General features: G+C 54.1%; 1 protein-coding gene across 10 annotated transcripts; it reads right to left on the bottom strand.

The window, feature by feature from the left end:
- Window positions 1–213: 213 nt before the first annotated feature.
- On the bottom strand, window positions 214–11626 carry FAM118A (family with sequence similarity 118 member A). 10 transcript variants are annotated; one of them, XR_011964344.1, is made up of 9 exons: window positions 10453–10521; window positions 7711–7766; window positions 6941–7193; window positions 5982–6203; window positions 4366–4494; window positions 2348–2647; window positions 1538–1570; window positions 1250–1333; window positions 214–1161 (listed from the first exon to the last, which is right to left on the bottom strand). XR_011964344.1 is itself a non-coding variant. In XM_072596619.1 (9 exons), the coding sequence occupies exons 2-9, from the start codon at window positions 7755–7757 to the stop codon at window positions 1142–1144; spliced, it is 969 nt and encodes a 322-aa protein (XP_072452720.1). In that variant the 5' UTR covers window positions 7758–7766; window positions 11164–11626; the 3' UTR covers window positions 214–1141. The 10 variants fall into 10 exon arrangements, 8 of the variants coding, with proteins under 8 accessions (XP_072452720.1, XP_072452716.1, XP_072452717.1 ...); XM_072596619.1 differs by lacking the exon at window positions 10453–10521 and adding an exon at window positions 11164–11626 and having other exon boundaries at window positions 2348–2528; XM_072596615.1 differs by lacking the exon at window positions 10453–10521 and adding an exon at window positions 11164–11626 and having other exon boundaries at window positions 214–956; window positions 2348–2633.
- Between the last annotated feature and the right edge of the window lie 5230 nt (window positions 11627–16856).

The following is a 16856-nucleotide window of genomic DNA, read 5'->3' on the forward strand; positions in this document are numbered from 1 at the left end:
CCCATCATGCAGACACTGAGAGAGGTCCTCCACTCGAAGGGTGTTTGCACAGGCGCTGTCCAGGATGTGGTCAAAAGTTCTGATGAGCCTGGGGGTAGGGGGAGGGGAAAGGCTCATCTTCTCCCCACCTTCCCCGACCCCAGCCTCATACCCCGAAGTAGCCTGCACTGGGACAGGCCCCAGCGCGAGAAGCATTCACTACCCACACACCAAGCTCATTCAGGCTTTATTTTACTGACCAGAGACATGAGAGAGGCCCATGCCTCCAAAGAAATGACTTGGATTTCATGTCTGGCTTCCCTTGGGTCTCTTTAGCCAGGTCTCCTCGGCCAGGCCTTGCTTGGTCCCTCACATCTCCCAGCGAGGGGGAGGCAGCCTTGCTACCAGTGGGTAGTGTGACGGGCAGAGGCTAGTGTGGATGGCCCCAGCCTACACCGGGCCAGGTGCCCCCCCTAGCCAAGGGCAGGGCACGTCTGGACACTAGTCAAGGCCTGCCCAGTTAAGAGTAGCACAGGCCCTTGGCAAAGTTCCGCCTATACCACTTGACGCAAGCCCCAAGGGTCTCTCCTCCAGCCAGTCCTCCTGATATCTGGGCCAAGTCTTGGGGTCCAAAGGAGTGTGACATCCTGAGGATCCCCCTGGGGCTCCTTAGGGGACACAGGGCAGCACTGCTGTTGCCAAGGAAGCTCCCTCCTCCCTGCCCTGCCATGGGCCGACCCAAGCCCTTCTCTTTTTAGTTCACAAAATAAACCGCTTTCTACAGAGTCTGTGCCTCAGGAGCCACCCAAGGGAAGGGTCCCTAGTTTCCTCTTTCCTTGGTGCCTTGGGGTGGGGGTGGGGTCGCAAGGTAGTTCTTCCATCTTCCCACCCCCCTTTACAAAGGGTCTTCACAAACAGGGAGGCCAGCACTGGACTTTATCCCTGAGGCAGTTGTCCCAGGTCCTTTCCAAGTATACCTGAAATGTAAAAATGTCAATCCCTTCCCTAGAAGTTGTGTGCATGGAGGCCCCAGCCCACCCCGGGCCACGCCCCTCTGGGGGGTCTTCCCTCAGGTGTCAGTGTCTAAGTAGGGGTCCTGGGGCCGGCACTGGTGGCTTGGAGGCTGGTTTTCCAGGTGCAGGTCTCAGGGGTCTCTGGGATCTCAAGACCCTCCAGAGTCATCTGTCAAAGACACATAGTGAACATTGGACTCGGGGGCCAGGTTGGCCACACACCCCTACGAAAAATCTCCCTCCCCAAGAACACGGACCTGGATCCGACTGTCGGATTCTTTTGGGAACATGGATGCTGTCCTCCCCCAGCTTCCTCTTGGCGCAGTCCTGGCAGGCATTGCCTAGAGGTGCAGACACAGACCCCCATCCCATGAGGAGAGTTTGCATGGCCCAGACTCCTCAAACATTGCTCTGGCCAGCTCCCAGAGGGTGGGGGAGCCCGAGGCCAAGGGCCAGGCCCTTCGTGGGGATGACAATCTAAGGCCCTCCTCCGCCACCCCCAGGTCAAATGTGCCCCTGCCCAGGGCCAGAGGGATGGTCCTTACCTAAGAGTGTTGTGCTATCCACTCGGTCAGCATCTAAGAGCGAGTGACAAAAAACACTCGTGAGCTGTAGGAAGCCTGGGTCCCCCAATTGCCTCAGCCCAACACACCTCCCCAGGCCACAAGCCTGAGATAAACCATCAGCAGACATAGATTAAGCACCTGCTGTATTCAGGGCCTGAGGTCCAAGGGGCAGACATCTAAGTTGAGGATGTAACTGTGTGCCTAGCACCACCCCGGCCTTGAGGCCACCCTGGCTTCCTAGGTCTTCAGGTGCAGCCTTTTGATAGAGTTCAAGTTTTACAGAACAAATCCTTTTATGTAGGGGTTAGCCTTCATACCCAGCAAGGTAGGCCAAGGCCTGGCAAGCACTAGGGGATTCATAAGTCCATTTCTCTTGCAGTTCTGATTTGCTCTGCTTCTTCTGGAGGGAGGGGGGTAGGGCATTATTTGGTTCATCTTGGGACCTCAATTGTCTAAGCCCTGTACCCTGCCTCCCGCTGCCCCCCACCAATCATCCTTCAAACTGAGAGGTAGCAGGACAAACTCAAGCTAAAGGGAGCACAACTTAAAGATACGCGCAATGAGCACCAGGACAGCAGTCACCCCACCCCTTCCCTTCCCCTCTGCCTTGGTCAGGTGTCTTCCTCTGGCCACTCTCCAAAGCTGGCCTTGTACAGATCTAAGCATGCCATATTGGGCCGTAAGTGGTCCTGGTCCTCACTGGCTTCACCACTGACCCCTCCGCAGGCCTGGCCCCATGGCCGCCCCAGGTCTTCAGGACCATCCCCTCAAGCCCCATTGCATACACACCTGGGCTTTGTTGTTTGCAGATCTGGGCGGCGAGGTCTTGCACATACTCAGGAAAGTAGTCAAAGCAGTCCCCGTAGGAGACGACCTTAATGCCATGCAGGAGCATGTCAGCCTGGTGCTTGAAGAAATGGTCTTCGTTCTCTTTGAGCACCACCATGAAATGCTCCAGATCCACCCTGTCCTGCACAGAGTACAGGAACAGTGCCTGGAAGATCTGGTCCCGCAGCGTCTCACCGCAGCCCACAAACAGAAAGGACTTGGTCCGGTACAGATTCTGCAGCACTTCCTAGAGGACACAAACTGCCAGAGTGGCCACCACAAACTAGCCCCACCAGCTTTTGATTCCCCTGGCTGGGCAGGCTCTCTTTCCTCTGCTCTGACCCCTGACCTCCTTCTAGTCCCAGCTAAAGTCCCACCTGCTATAGGAAGCCCTCCCCAATCCCTCTCTTCGTTACCTCCTGTCCATCAGCATTTAGCTTCACACCTCTGTCTCCCCTACTGTGTCCTCGAAGTCGAGGGACTCTCATTTGGCCCTCTATGTATCAGCACAGTACCAGGCACACAGAAGGTACTCAGTGAAGGTTTAATGAGGGAAGAAATGAATAAGGCAGACAGGGCCTGGCCAGTTACACAGCCCCCAACCCTGGGGACTGGATCTGCCTCCTGTTAAAATAGCACCAAGGCCCATGCGCTGCCACCTGCTGACACCTACATGCACCCACTGCCAATCACTTCCACTCTGCAACTAGAGAATTTCCATCTTGCATCACTCTCTACTGAACACTCCCCCCAGTGGAAGGTGACCTCCTCCTGAAGAGGGCTTGGGATATTTCTGTTTGGGTAGCACAGCTCCTGGTACACAGTAGGTACTTTAGAAAGGCCTGCTTACTCTATACAATCTAGCTTTCACTGTGCAGGCTCTGGTTCAAGTCACCCAAAGGTAACTGGCTTCACCACACTCATCCCAAACAGATCTCTAGACCCTACGTGGCCATGTGCTCTTGGGGTCTTTAAAGCACTCTTGGCAGGGGTTTCATGGGACCTGTTTTTCAGAATCTTAAGGATTCAGAGGAGGACGACTCACTGAGAAGCAGGGGGCAGTCACACAACCCCACAGAAAAGCCTCATTTTCCAGATCGAGAGGTGGCTCAGAGCTGGCCAAGGCCCTGCCAAGCACAGGAACACCGCAGTCCCTGGGCACACGGCTGGTAAAAGCTACAAGCCAGCTAATCATCTTGGGGGGATGCTTATTAAGCTTAAAAATTTTCAAATTTAAATTCAGAAAAAACACTGAGCAAAGAAACATAAATGTGCTTAGTAAAGGCTCAAGTCAGGGAAGATGGGGAGAAAAAGAGCAGAAATGTGGAGCAGTACAAAGGTATGAACACTGGGGCAGGATAACCAGGGCAGCAGGCTCCCCCGGCGACCCAGAAATCTCAAGTATCAAAGGCCAGTGGTGATGGAGGGGGCAGAAATCCCAAGGGCAGTAGGCTGAGGTTTCAGAGGAAAACCAATAGAGGCAGCACCTGAGCCCTGCTGCTGCAGCTGGGCCCAGCCAGCCCAGGACCACCCAGGTGGGACCAGGTTTCCTCTGAGTAGCCAGTTGACCAATGTTGCCCATGGGCTGCTTTCTCTTTTCATGTCCCCAGTGTCCAGCTGTGATGCCCACACCTTTTTCTGTGGGCACACCCACATCCATGCTGGTCCTGAGCTCCAGGTTGGTGAGGGCTAAGGAGCCCAGGGTCCAGGGGCCTCCAGAAGGGGTGGGGGGGTGGTTCTCAGCACACTGAGCTGGCCCAGGCTTTGAAGGGGACTTGGAGGTTTTCACCCCTTCTGGGAAATGCAATGCTAAAGGCCTGACAGTGGGTAGAGCCCTTAGCTCCCTTTCATTTTACAGACAGGGAAGCTGAGGCCCAGACAAGCAGAAGGACTGTTCTGATATCACATATGGAGTCCTCCAGCAGAACTAGAATGAGAAGTCAGAACCTCTGACTCCTGGGCAAGCCCTATGGACATACCATTACTTCTGGGTCTTGGGTCACATCTTTATATCCTGAAGGATCCAAAACCATCCCGCAGGGATCTGTGTATAGGCCATGAATATGAAGAACACCATACTTCATGTGCCCTCTGGCCCACTGGAGAACCTGCCAAAACAAGGCCAGGCTGAATCTTTGCCCTGGCTCAAAACAGAAACTCCCCAGGGATCTCACCAGAACCCAGACTAAGCTTCCATCCTAACCTCTACTAGAAAGGAGGCCCACTGACAGCTTACTTAAGGATGTGCCTCTGCTAAATGTTGTCAAGATGCCAGGGTACTCCAGAATCACAGGCCCGAGATTGGGCATGAACCAGCACCCTCTCCATAGCATCTCCCCATAAGACTTCCTGGTATGCCTCTTGGGGTCAGGGCTCTGAGTTGTTCCATAGTGCTCTGCCCTCCCTTTGGGTACCAGTTCATGGAATCAGGGGGAGCACGAGGGATTTCAGTGACACCAGCAAGCCCTCAGTGCAACTCAGGTCTCAGCTCTTTCATCAGTCACAAGACCCGGAGAAAGTCACCTAACTATTCTGTGCCTCAGTTTCCTCTCTTGATTCAGAGGAAGCTCTCCTCCCTGGGGGAGCCTGAAATGCTAACTAGCTACGTGACAAAGCAACAGAGATTGACCTACAAATATCAAGCTGATAGCATGGCAAGTGAGTGGTCAAGTGCCACAGACATGTGCCCGGCTATGGCCAGGACCCCAAGATAGAAGGCGGCCATGGGTGCCTGGATGGGCTCATCCCTGACTCACTCTGTCAGTGCAGAGTTTTGGGTGCCATCCCTCCCGTTAGACTGGAAGCTTCTGGGACAAGGCCCCTGTTCTGGTCTTTCTCTGCTTGCCCAGCACCTAGCATGGGCTAAAAGCTTGCTGACTTGTCATGACCATAAGCATATTCATTCCCTGGGAGAAGGTATCACAAATCACCTCTTGGGACCAGTCTATTTTCCCAGTTGTTTCTCCTCACATTCCATATCACAGCATACACCAAGGTGTAGAAACTGGGCCTCAAGGCCATGTGTGACCCTCTGGGTCCTTGGGTGCAGCCTTCTGAGTCCAAGGTTTACCAAAAACATCTTTCTATTAAAGGGGTTTGTTCAGTGAAGTATGAACTCAGTCAAAGGGCTGTGCTTGAGCACCCAGAGGACCCCACGTGGCCTCAGGTTCCCCCATCCCGTACATACTTAGCCATAAGATTAGATTCTTTGCTAAATTGTTGTTCTGTAATGATTGAAGACCTCTGGATTTCATGGTCCTGTACAGGCAAGTACAAAGCTGGCCCAAGGAGAAGGAAAGGAAGGCTCTTGGGAAGCATGTCACTAACTGGGGCAGAGGGGTCTGGCTACTTTTGGCTCCAGTCTGTGCTCAATTACAATGCACCAGTAAGAGCAGGGGGACCAACAGCCCATTTGAGTCAAGCCACCTGGCTCCATGTCTAACCAGGTCTGGGAAGTCATGCCAGCTGCTTTCCTTCTCTGGGCCTCTGTTTCCTCCTCTGTAAAAGGGTGCAGAAGTCCAAGGAAAGCAAAGCTGAGCCCTCCTCTGCCCCAGAAGCCTGCACATGTGCCCCAAGGAAGCTCACTCTTCCCTACCTTAGTTTTATCTTTCAGATCTAAGGATTCCATTGGCTTATTCTGCTGCTGGCCAAAGATCTCCAGCAGGTTATCATAGTTGGTGGTAAGGACCATGGTGCCCCGCTCCATCAGGGTGAGGATGGACTGCAGCACTGTGGGGTTCTGGATGTGCTGCTCCAAATTGTCAAAGACTTCCATTAAACAGTCCTGGAAGAAGTTGGGCTTGGTATCCCCTGTGCGCTGTGAAGGCAAAATCATGGTGCTCTGTGACTAGGTATATCCAAAGACCCACCCCCTCCAGGGCCAGTTAGGCCCTCAGAGGCCAGTAAAGGCCTAGGGATCTATCCTGGCTCACCCAACTAGGATCCAACCTAAGGATGTGACTCCAAATCCCCAATTCTCTGCCATCCCAGAATCCTACGGATATGACTCCAAATCCACAATTCTCTGGCAACCCAGAATCCTTTTCAGTTTACACTTTATTAATAAAGCCTCTGTGAAGCCTGCACCAGGCCAGAAGCAGCAGGCTGGCATTTTGGGTTAGGGAGGTGGGGAAGCTCCTGTTAGGCTCAAGGCACAGCTAAGGCTGCGTGAGGCCCAGGGTGACCTGCCCACAGGCCCAGGTAGCAGAGCAAGAATTCCAGCTCGTCTTTGAAAAGCAGCGGTCGATACCCCCCATAAGAGGGTCTTTGTTTTGGACTGATGAAAGGCAGCCTCACAAAGCATCTATGGAGGAGGTCAGAGAGTGCAGGAGACCAGGGCTCACACCCCTCTCTGACCCTGGCCAAGTCGCTGACCTTGATGCTTCAAGCAGCTAAGACCACCCTGCTGACATGCATCAGTAAAGTGACTTTCTTCAGCTGAGAGTTCCCTAAAAACCACTGAATCCCTGGTTCCAGGCCAGACCCCAGTCCTGACCCAGGACCCAGCCACTCGTGGGCTGTGAGTCTCAGGCCCTGTCTGGGCTGGAACCTTACCGGTGACATCTTCCGGATCAAGTCATGAGCAACCACGAGCAGGTCTCGATCTTTCATCACTTTCTTGCGGAATTCCGCCACGTCTCCCGGATGCAGGACCTCCAGCTGCTCAGCTGCTTCCAGGACGGCTTCGATACAGCTCCTCCAGGAGCAGAGGGCACGGATACCAGGGGCCACAGCGGCGCTGACGCCTGTTCCAATGACTAGCAAGAGGTCTTGGGGCTGCTTCCGTATCAGACTTTTTAAAAATTTCCTGGAGGGAAAGAAGAAGGCAGCCATTGCTGATAACTGACAGCCTCATCGTCCCTCCCTCTCACCAGGGGCTCCAGTCTAGATGGGAAGGTCCAGGTCAGGAAGGGACCACAGCTTTCTCCTCGTCAGCCCACCTCCCTGACAGCTTGCAGAACCAGCCGAGACTTGGGTGAAAGAATGGGTAGCATCAGTGAGCCTGAAATGCCTGATCAAAATAGACCGCGCCAATCAAAGGAGCCTGCCTCATTCAGAAGATTCTGTCAAAAAGCCAGAGGTCAACTTTGTGCCCCTCCCAGTTCACCTTCTTTCCTTGCATCTCTCTCCACCCCATTCATTCTGATTCACACATAAGGCCTTCTCTCTCTGGAATTCTCGGAAAGGCCAGCTGGCTCACTGAGTGGACTCAGGGCCTCTCTGGCAGTGATTCGAGAGGAAGTTTTCTTCCTTCAACTCAGCATTTTCCAAAATCAACAGTGACTGGAGGCTGGTACCACAGGTACAAGATCCTCATCCCTTACCTGGATTTCTGTTCACTTCTGTTTGTTGTCTTTTCTGCTGAATCCATCTGTAAATCCTGTGAAAAAGAGAAACCCATCAGAAACTCAGCTGATTTCAGAGTCCTCACTCTGGAGGGGTCCACAAATGACTCAGTGGTTAAAAGTTAAAATGAGGGTTCCATTAAATGTAGGCCCTCAAGGTACATGTCACACACACACACACACACACATGCATGCATGTCACCATCAGGTGGCTTCCCCACTCCTGGCTCCCACTCATCTGGGGGGCCTGCTGCTAAGCTGGGAGCCTGGAGAGGCTGGTATCAGCCGCTCCAGTCATACTGAATGGGAACATAGGATTTACAGCCAAGCGCAAAGGACTGGAAAAGAGGAAGGGGAGCTCTCTGCTGCTTTCAATCACGCCAAAGGCTCGCTCTACTTGGCCCCAGAGGTACAAGTAACAGCAGCAGATTCCTGGGCCGGGGCAGTTGCAGGAATTTGCCAACCATTGCAACGGCCCAACAATACCTGGCACTCTCTCAGGAGACAAGGCAAGAAGAAGACTGCCTGCCAGGGAATGATGCAAGAAGAAGTTCCTGCTTTGGTTTTAAACTGGACTAGAGAACCTCTAAGGGTTTCTCTGAACTCTAAGGCTACACAAATGTCACCTGACAGTCACCAGTCCCTAGCAACACCCTACCTCCCCCCCTGCCCCGCTCCGGACAATTGTCTCATTCCCATATTCCAAGGGGACAGAAGTGCAGAGCTATAAATTTGGCTTCATCTGACAAGGCCAGGCACTGTGTAGGGGGCTGGAGATAGGCAAAGATGAAAAAGTCCCACCCTATTCCACAGCGCGCATTTTCCCTCCATTTAATATATTGCATTTTTTCCAATTACATGTAAAAATAGTTTTCAATCTTCACTTTTCTAACATTTTGAGTTCCCAGTTTTTCCTCCCTCCCTCCTCTCTTCCCTCCCCAAGAGAGCATGCAGTCTGATATAGGTTATATATGTACAATCATGTTAAACATATTTCCACGTTTCATGTTCTGAAAGAAGAATCAGAACAAAAAAGGAAAAATTATGAAAGAGAAGAAACAAAAAGAGAAGATGAGTCAGCTTTGATCTGCATTAGTGTCCAGAGTTCTTTCTCTGGGTGTGGACAGAATTTTTCATCATGAGTCTTTTGGAAATGCCTTGGCGAAGAACTAAGTCTATCCTGGCTGATCCTCACACACTGTAGCTATTACTGTGTATAGTGTCCTCCTGGTTCTGCTCACTTCATTCAGCATCAGTTCACATATGTCTTTCCAGGTTTTCTGAGAAAATCCTGCTCAACATTTCTTACAGCACAGTAGTATTCCATTCCATTCATCTGCCACAGCTTGTTTAGCCATTCCCGAATGGATGGGCATCCCCTCAATTTCCAATTCTTAGCCACCACAAAAAGAGCTGCTATAAATATTTTTTTTTTTACATGTGGGTCCTCTCCCCTTTTCACGATCTCTTTGGGATATAGCCCTAGGAGCAGTACTGACACAGCTAACATTTGACTGGGGTAAGCCACGGGATAGCCAAAGAAGACATACCACGTGATTTTCTCTCTGGAGAGTTCCTGCATTTGGCAAAGGTTCCTGGGACCCAAAGAATTGCAAACCTGCTTCCTGGCAACCCAAGTGCCGATGCTAGCGGGGCTGTTTCTACACCAAACTACGCACCATCTTTTAGTCTTCAAGTTGTCAGAGATGTGAGAAAGTCCTGATTATTAGATTATAAAAAAGCATTTGCCTCATAGAGGCTCTCTTCCAACAAGGGATCTCCCCCAGCACGTAAGGTTTGGGTAGATTGGAGCTGCTGTCAAGGGATCCTCTGATGCTTGTCCCACCCATCTCCAGACTACACCTTAAGGATCTTCTCTACCGTGCCCCAGACGCTTCTCAACTAACTGACAGCTTTTCACACTGCAGTGTCTGCTAGGCCTCTCCCTCAGGCTGGCCAACCATGTCTTCATCCCTTTCCAGGCTTAGGCTCTTCTGGACCTTCTCTCCCTTGCCCTGCCCCTTTCCAGACTGCTTCTGCGTGATGTCTTCTCTGAGGGCAGGATGGCCCCAGCACACAGGTGCTCTTGCTGCTGCATGCTTGTTTGTCCTTCCTTCTTGAAATAAGGTAAGGTGGGGCTGTGACATGCAGGTGAACTGGATTTAAGTGAGACAGGGTTGTGCAGTTACCAGTCTCACTTTCCCTTCTGGGGGAATGACTGGAGATGGCCCTGGAGGCAGTGGGAGGCCTGGGCCTTTTCAAGCTAAGGTCTTTCACAGCTCTCAGGGAGGTAGCCCCCATTCAGTGATTAAGGCTTAATAAAAATGAGGCCCACAAAGGCCTCTTAAAAGAATAGATCTGGGAGGGGAAAACCCTCAGGGTTTCTGGCCAAAACAGAAACAACTGGTACTTACACTCACTCTGAGTCAATCAAGGCCCAGACACAGACCAAGTGGGGCTGGGTCTGGGACTAGAGGGATTTGGGAGCAAGATCTTTAAGAGAAAAAACAAAACGAAAAAAAAAGTTTCCGAGATTAAAATTTATATTTCTTTTGGGCAGAGCCCTGGCAGATGAGGGTGCATGCCCTATGTGGAGACAGAAGAGAGGAAAGAGAAGAGAGAAGGAAAAAGAAGTGGAGAGAAAAGGAAGCCCTGCTGCCCAGGCTGCAGCAGGAGAGGTGCAGTGAGGCAGGGCTGGCCACAGTCGGTCCCCAGCCTCACTTGGTTCTCAGTCATCGGGGGCGGTGACCAGGTCAGCGGGACCAGGCGGGTGGCAGGGTCTGTCCATCAGGGCCAGTGTCCCCAGCAGCACGCGGGATCCGAGGCCTGTGACCTCACGGGGGTCACACTGACCTCGTGACCTCCCGGCGATCCGGAAGGTGCCCACCGTCCAGAGGACCCCGAATGAAGGGAGGCTGCAGGGCGCCAAGGCTGGGCGCAGGATGGCCGCCCAGGGGCCCGGGGGCGGGGCCACGGACCGGTGGGAGCTCCTGCCCTCCCCTGTGCCCCCTGCTGGGCTGCCCCCCTGCACTCGGACACGCCGTGCGGGGCTGGGGCTCTCCCATGTGGCGACCCCTCCCTCTCTGAGTCCCTTCCCCCACCCCAGCCCCTCTGACACAAGCGGGCGCGTTCTAGGGAGGAACAATGGGGGGCGTCCCCTCCCCTTCTGTCCCCCCTTGGTCACTGGGCACGTGCCCACCTGCTGAGGGACTCCACCCGGGCTCACGCTCATCCTCCACACAGGTAAACTGAGGCACCCTGGGTGCGCTCAGTGGGACCCCAGAGCCCAGGGAGGGGAGGGGCGCCCAGGACTCCATCCCCTGCGGCGGCCTGCCTCAGTTTCCCCCTCCATAAAACGGGGGCAACAGCACTTCCGGGGGCTCGGGGAAGGAGAGGCGCTGCCCGGGTAGCGGGGGTCCCGTCCTCACTTACCGGGGGCTGGGAAGTCGCGGGGCCCCGGGGCAGGGCCCGGCCCCCTCAGCACTAGGAGCTGAGGCGGCGGCAGCTCCTCTTCCTGGGGTAGGAGATCCAGGACCCGCATCCGCTGCCTCCAGCCGGGGGAGGGGGAGGAGCGGGGACGGGGGCGACGCGCGCCGCTCAGGGCCCCGCGCAGGCGCACTCCACCTCCAGGGGGCGAGGCGCGTGCCCGGGGACCACCACGCGCACGCGCGACCCTCTCTCCCAAAAACGACCGTTAGGCGGGGAAGGCGTGCTCGCGGGCACCGTGACGCGCAGGCGCGGACTCGGAGCCGAAGCCGAGAGGGGAGCGCAACAGGGACGGGAGGGGAAAGGAGAAGAGATGCGCGCGCACGCACTTCCAACGACCGGCCGGGAAAACGTTAGCCGGCGCAGGTACCCGCTCATTTATTCGGCACTTCCGCCCACGCGCAGGCGCGGAACGATGCTTCCCACATCCCTCCCTCCCCTCCCGCGCAGGCGCGACCGGAATGTCGACCGGAAGTTAAGGTGGGAAATGACACTGGGCCACTCGCCCGGCCGGTGCTCTCTCCAAGCCTTCCGGCGGGACCATTCCATGCGCCGGAAAGTTCCTGCCCTTCTCTGCAGCTTTGGCCCGCGTGTCCCCCTGACGCACCGCTCTCTAGGGGCTTTTCTATTCTATGAAAGGGGAGGCGCAGGCGAGGAGGGGGACGGTGTGCAAGCGTCCCGGGCAGAGGTTGGGTTGGGGCTGCAGGGGACGGCCCTCCTGGCAGGAGGGATGATCGGGGCAAAAGCTCGGAGGTGAGACAAGGCAGGCGGCAGTGGCCAGGCTGGGGAAGCAAGGCAGAGAATGTGGATCGCTCCCCTCCCCACACAGAGGAGTCAGCTCCTCCTCCGTCGTAGCCCGGTGTCCTCTGGCTCTCCTCCCTTTGAGGGACCACCACTTGAGCTCTGTCATTTCCCTCCCCCTTGTCTTTGCGCTGCGCTCTGGATCCCTCTGGCTGTGCAGAGGGCACATGGAACTCACAGCCCCGGGCCGAGCCCTGCAGTGGTTTCTGCCGTTTTACAGAGGAGGAAACCAAGACACGTGGCAGTTCAGTGACTTGCCCAGGGTCACTCGGCTAGGATGGATCTGCCTCTGTATTCACACTCAGGTCTTCCTGTCTCCTGTATGTACATTTGGGCGTCATCTGAATAGAGATCTGAGTTGAATCTTGAAAGAAGGGAAGGGAGGAGGGGGAGCACACCAGACAAAGGTTTGGAGGTGAGAGGTGGACCTTCTCTGCCCACCTCAGACCCCATGACTTGTATCCTGTCCAGTTCTAGGTGCCACCGAGGACTTTCATGATCCAAAGATTCGGTTCTCGGAGTGGTCCACCAGGAATCAGGAAGGCCTGAGTTTGAGTTTTGCCCAGTAACATTGGGCAGGTCCCTTAACTCTGCCCAAACTGTCCAACCAGCCTTAACAGGCAGGGCTCCTTAGCCCTGTGTCCCTTCATACCCCAAGGGAGAAGAGAGGAGGCATGGTCTAGGCAGCACCTTGGGGGGGACCAGCTGGTCACTGAGGTCCCTTTCTAACAGAATGCGTATCAACTCATCCTTGACTCCTCTCCCCAGTTCATTTTAAACACTAGAAGAAATAGGACAAGTCACCTGGAACCCCAGCGCTCTGGCTCCCAACGGGCTTCCCTTGCTCATCTCACCTCAGCACCTTGCTCCCCCCACGAGGGAGCCCAGAGACCCTTAGTGACCACCCCAGGTCATTGGAGCAGCTGACAGGGGACAGACCAGGCCTTCAAGGCCAGACTTCCACGGAACCAGGGGGGAGACAGTGACAGGGCAGTTCAAGCTCCAGTGGGGGTAGGTAGGGGCCAGGGGACAGTCAGAGAAGCTGCAAGAGGGCTTATCTACCCTCAGAGCCCAGGGTCATGCAGAGAAAGGGCATCCCCTTCAGCCCCTTCCCCTGCTCCCCCCAACAACTTTCCACCTCACTCCCTGTTCCAGCTGGTCCCCAGACTCTCAGTGTGTGCTACCTCCAGCCACCATGTGTACCCTCCAGGCTATCTCCCTGCCAGGAGTACCCTCCCTTGTCACCTGCTCCTCAGAGATCCTTCCCTCGTCTTGGAGAGCTTCCTCCCCCTACTGAAGCCCCAGACCCCAGAGGGCAGGGGTCTGGCTTCCCTTTTGGCCCTTGCACACATTAGGGCCACATCAGTGTTCTCTGATTTGAACCAAAGCTGTGTCATGACTCGGATTTTCCAGATAAGGAAGCTAAGGCCCAGAGGGGTGGAGTGAGGGATGAACAGAGGGATATTTGAACCCAGCTCCTGCCTGGAACTCCAAGCTCTTTTCCTGAGGCCTGGGGCCCTTTGCCCCTTACTGTTACTAGGAAGACCTCAGTCAGTCCTCTGGGGCAGGAGCATACCCCAGGGCAGGAAGACCTGGGAAGCCAGAGCTAATATTAAAGCTAGTTCCCCTTGGCTCAATGGAAAAAGCTAGCTCATGGGCTTGACTGAGTGGGGGTAGAGGCACAGGGTCCCTCCGGGGCTGTGGAGATTGGAAGGGGTTTGTCCCCAGACCAGGGCCAGAGAGATAGCTGGTGGCTTACTGCCAACTCTGGGCACTGGTGCCCACCTGGATCTGTCCTAGCTTCCTGCTCAGCTGGACAAGACCCTCCCTGGGTGCCTCAAGGGGAGGGAAGGTCCTTCCTACACCCTGATCCTGTCATACCCTTCTCCCTGACCTGGAACCGCAGCGTGGGGTCTCCCCTAGGACACCAGCCCCTCTCTTTCCCCAGTTTCTGTCCATAGGCTGGCTCTCTTGAAGCTAGCTACCTACCTCCCCTAGAGGAGGGGAGAAGGGGCAGAGGGAAGGCTGCTGCCCAGGGAGAGGGGCAGGTGGGGACCCCAGGCAGGTCCTGGAGAGATGGGCGAGGATCAGAAGACCCTTGAGGAACAAACGGGAGGTCCAGGGTCCTGGCTACTGGGGATAGAGGCACAAGGCATCCCCCTCCTAGAAGCCCCTCCTGAATTGGCCATTGCCCTGAAGCAGCTTTCCACCAGTGACTATGTTGACTTCCATCTGCTGGTGATGAGTGGAACTGCAGCTGCTGTACCATCTCTGTAGGAGTTAGGGTCAATGTTAGTATTTACCAGCTCCCCTCCCCTCTCCTCTTGTGCTCTACCCAGGGGAAGCTTTACTTCCATAGTCAAAAGTAGCCTTGTATCCTTTGAGTTTACAGGCTACATTTCTTGCTCAAAGACCAAGCCTTAAACCCAATTCACTCTGGAGCTCATAGACTGGACAACAGGTTCCCACACACCTAGCACAGAGTGGATGTAAATACTAAATAGTAAGTTTCTCTTTTACCCAGGAACCCTGAGAATCTTCCCCTGGCAGTCTGATTTTTATTTTTATTAAAGGGTCCATCCCTTGAGTAACTACTTAATCATTGAATGAGTTTACCTCACTGAAAGTGAGAATGTGATTAAGACCTTAGCCTAAAATGGCCAAGGTCTCCCATTGCATCCTGGGTCATCTCTAGTCATCCTGATGACTCTCGGGCCACTGGACCCAGATGACTGTGGAGGAGAAAGGGAGGCTGGTGACTCCCTCACTCAAATTGAAGTCAGTTGCAAGTCATGTCATCATCTTAATGTCATGGTCCTCTTTGAGAACCAAGGGCAAACACAACAAGGAGTTAGGGTCTTTCCCATTTTTGGTTCCCCCTTTCCTCAGCTGAGTCTCTTGCCCTTAAGGGCCAGTGCTTATGCTTCAAGCCCAAGGTCAGAGGAAACAGCCAGCATCCTTCCCCTGGCTCCTGAAATCCCACTACTGAAGACCAGCTCCAAGCCCCACCCCCAAGCTCACGATGCCTATTCTTGGATTCTTAGGCACCTCTAACACAAATGTCAGACATCCCACGTTCCTCAGTCAGTGCAGAGTCAGAGAGCACCCCACAATCTTTTGGACAGCAAGGCCTCCACATCTGATGGCGCTCAGACCGAAGACACCCATATGAACTCTTGAGTCAGTGGAAAGTGCCAGCAGTAATGTGGGTCTTGGGGTCACAAAGCCCTGGTCACTTCCTCTGGCTTTCTTAAGTGGGAAGGGACTTCAGGGGCCAGCTAATCCAACTCTTCACACAGTCCATTCCCTTCTGGGTTTTGAAAATCAGGAATTTTGCCTCCAGAACAGGAGTCCAACGTGCTGTTCTCTGAGGTCTTTCAAAAGCCTCATCATTGGCTCACCTCATCCCTATTTATGCACAAGCCAAGATATCACCCAGGATGAACAACATTGTACCCCCAGGTACATCCTCCGAGGGACCTAACTTATCAAGGACACTGACAGAACATACAATGGGGCTATTACAGAGTTCACCCAACCCCATTTTACCTTGACTTGGCACCGTCCAAACTCCTGGCCTAGGGCTTGGACTCATCTTCTTCTTGGTGCCCATCTGCTCCAAGAGTGTGACAGCAGGTGCTGCCAGCAGCTGGCCCAACCAAAGAATTCAGGATGGCTGAATGCAGCAATGGATCACCTCATACCAGGGAAGTACAAAGGCAGAGGAAGCAGCCCAAAGGCTCAGCCTCTCCCAGGAAGGATACCTGCTGAGGAAAGTCAACTGAAGGGGAGCCGCCCAAGGGAGAGCTGAAGGAAGAGTGAGTGAGAGAGGCAAGGACTGTCCCTTATGGAAGGTCCATTGAGTTGGTGGCTCTTCCACTCAAAAGGGATTGCTGAATCATCTCAGAAGGATCTGTGAATGCCTGACTGCAGATGCGAGCTCTATCCATTTGTATATGGATATGTTGTCTCTGTCCCTCCCCTAGGACTAGAGGCTCCCCTGAGGGCAGTGCAATCAGCACCTGGCATATAGCAAGTGTTTAATAAATGCTTGTTGAATGACTAACTGATTACAACCTCTCTCTTTACCAGAGGTGTTTTCAGTCTCTCTCACTAATCAGGATTTAGGGCAGGAAGGAGCCTTACATGCCATCAAGTCCAACTACTCATTTTACAGAGGGAGAACCTGAGGCTGAGAGGTTCCATGATTTCCTGCCAGTGGCAGGGTTGGAGCCCAGGCCTTCCTGACTGCTTCCTCAGGAGCTGAGGGGGAGGGCCTAGGGTGCTTTATGGCTTATTTCCCATCAAAGCAAACTTGACCCAATGTTCCATCATGACAGCCATTACCTATAATCACAGGTGAGTGCAGAGCTGCCTGGACCAGCCATGGGGAGACAGGAGCACTGTGTCCCAAGGTCAGCACCAGCCAGGCTCCCCCTGTCCTGACTCTGGCATCTCAGGACCCGGGGCTCCCACATCCCTGAGACTCAGACACCCCGAAAGCAGCCACCAGAGAGGGAGCTTCAATTGCCTGCTGAGGGGATTTTCTCATTAAGGATGGTGACTATGAGCCCACAATCCTAGAGTTGCAGGGACCTTAGGGACCAGCTCTTGGCTTTGTCAGCCCCCCATTCCCCAGAGCAGCCACTGAGTCATGGTCCAAGTGATTTTAATTGAAGCCCTTTGTTTTCACATTACCTTTATTTTCAAATCTATCCCTCCCCTTCCCTTCCCACAGAATCATCGCTTATAACAAGAGGAGAGGGATGGTTGGAAAGAGGAGAAGGAAGAAGGGGGAGGGAAAGGAGGAGGAAGAAGATGAAGAAAAAAAGGAGGAG

Source organism: Notamacropus eugenii, chromosome 3 (genome assembly GCF_028372415.1).
Source record: "Notamacropus eugenii isolate mMacEug1 chromosome 3, mMacEug1.pri_v2, whole genome shotgun sequence".
In the NCBI taxonomy this organism is placed as follows: domain Eukaryota; kingdom Metazoa; phylum Chordata; class Mammalia; order Diprotodontia; family Macropodidae; genus Notamacropus; species Notamacropus eugenii.

Excerpts from the sequence above, each read along its gene's own strand:
- FAM118A (XM_072596613.1), bottom strand. Across the intron at positions 2,634-4,365 it reads CCCAAGACCCAGAAGTAATG|GAAGTGCTGCAGAATCTGTA; the intron begins GTATGTCCATAG and ends TGTGTCCTCTAG. Across the intron at positions 1,334-1,537 it reads GGATAGCACAACACTCTTAG|GCAATGCCTGCCAGGACTGC; the intron begins GTAAGGACCATC and ends CTGCACCTCTAG.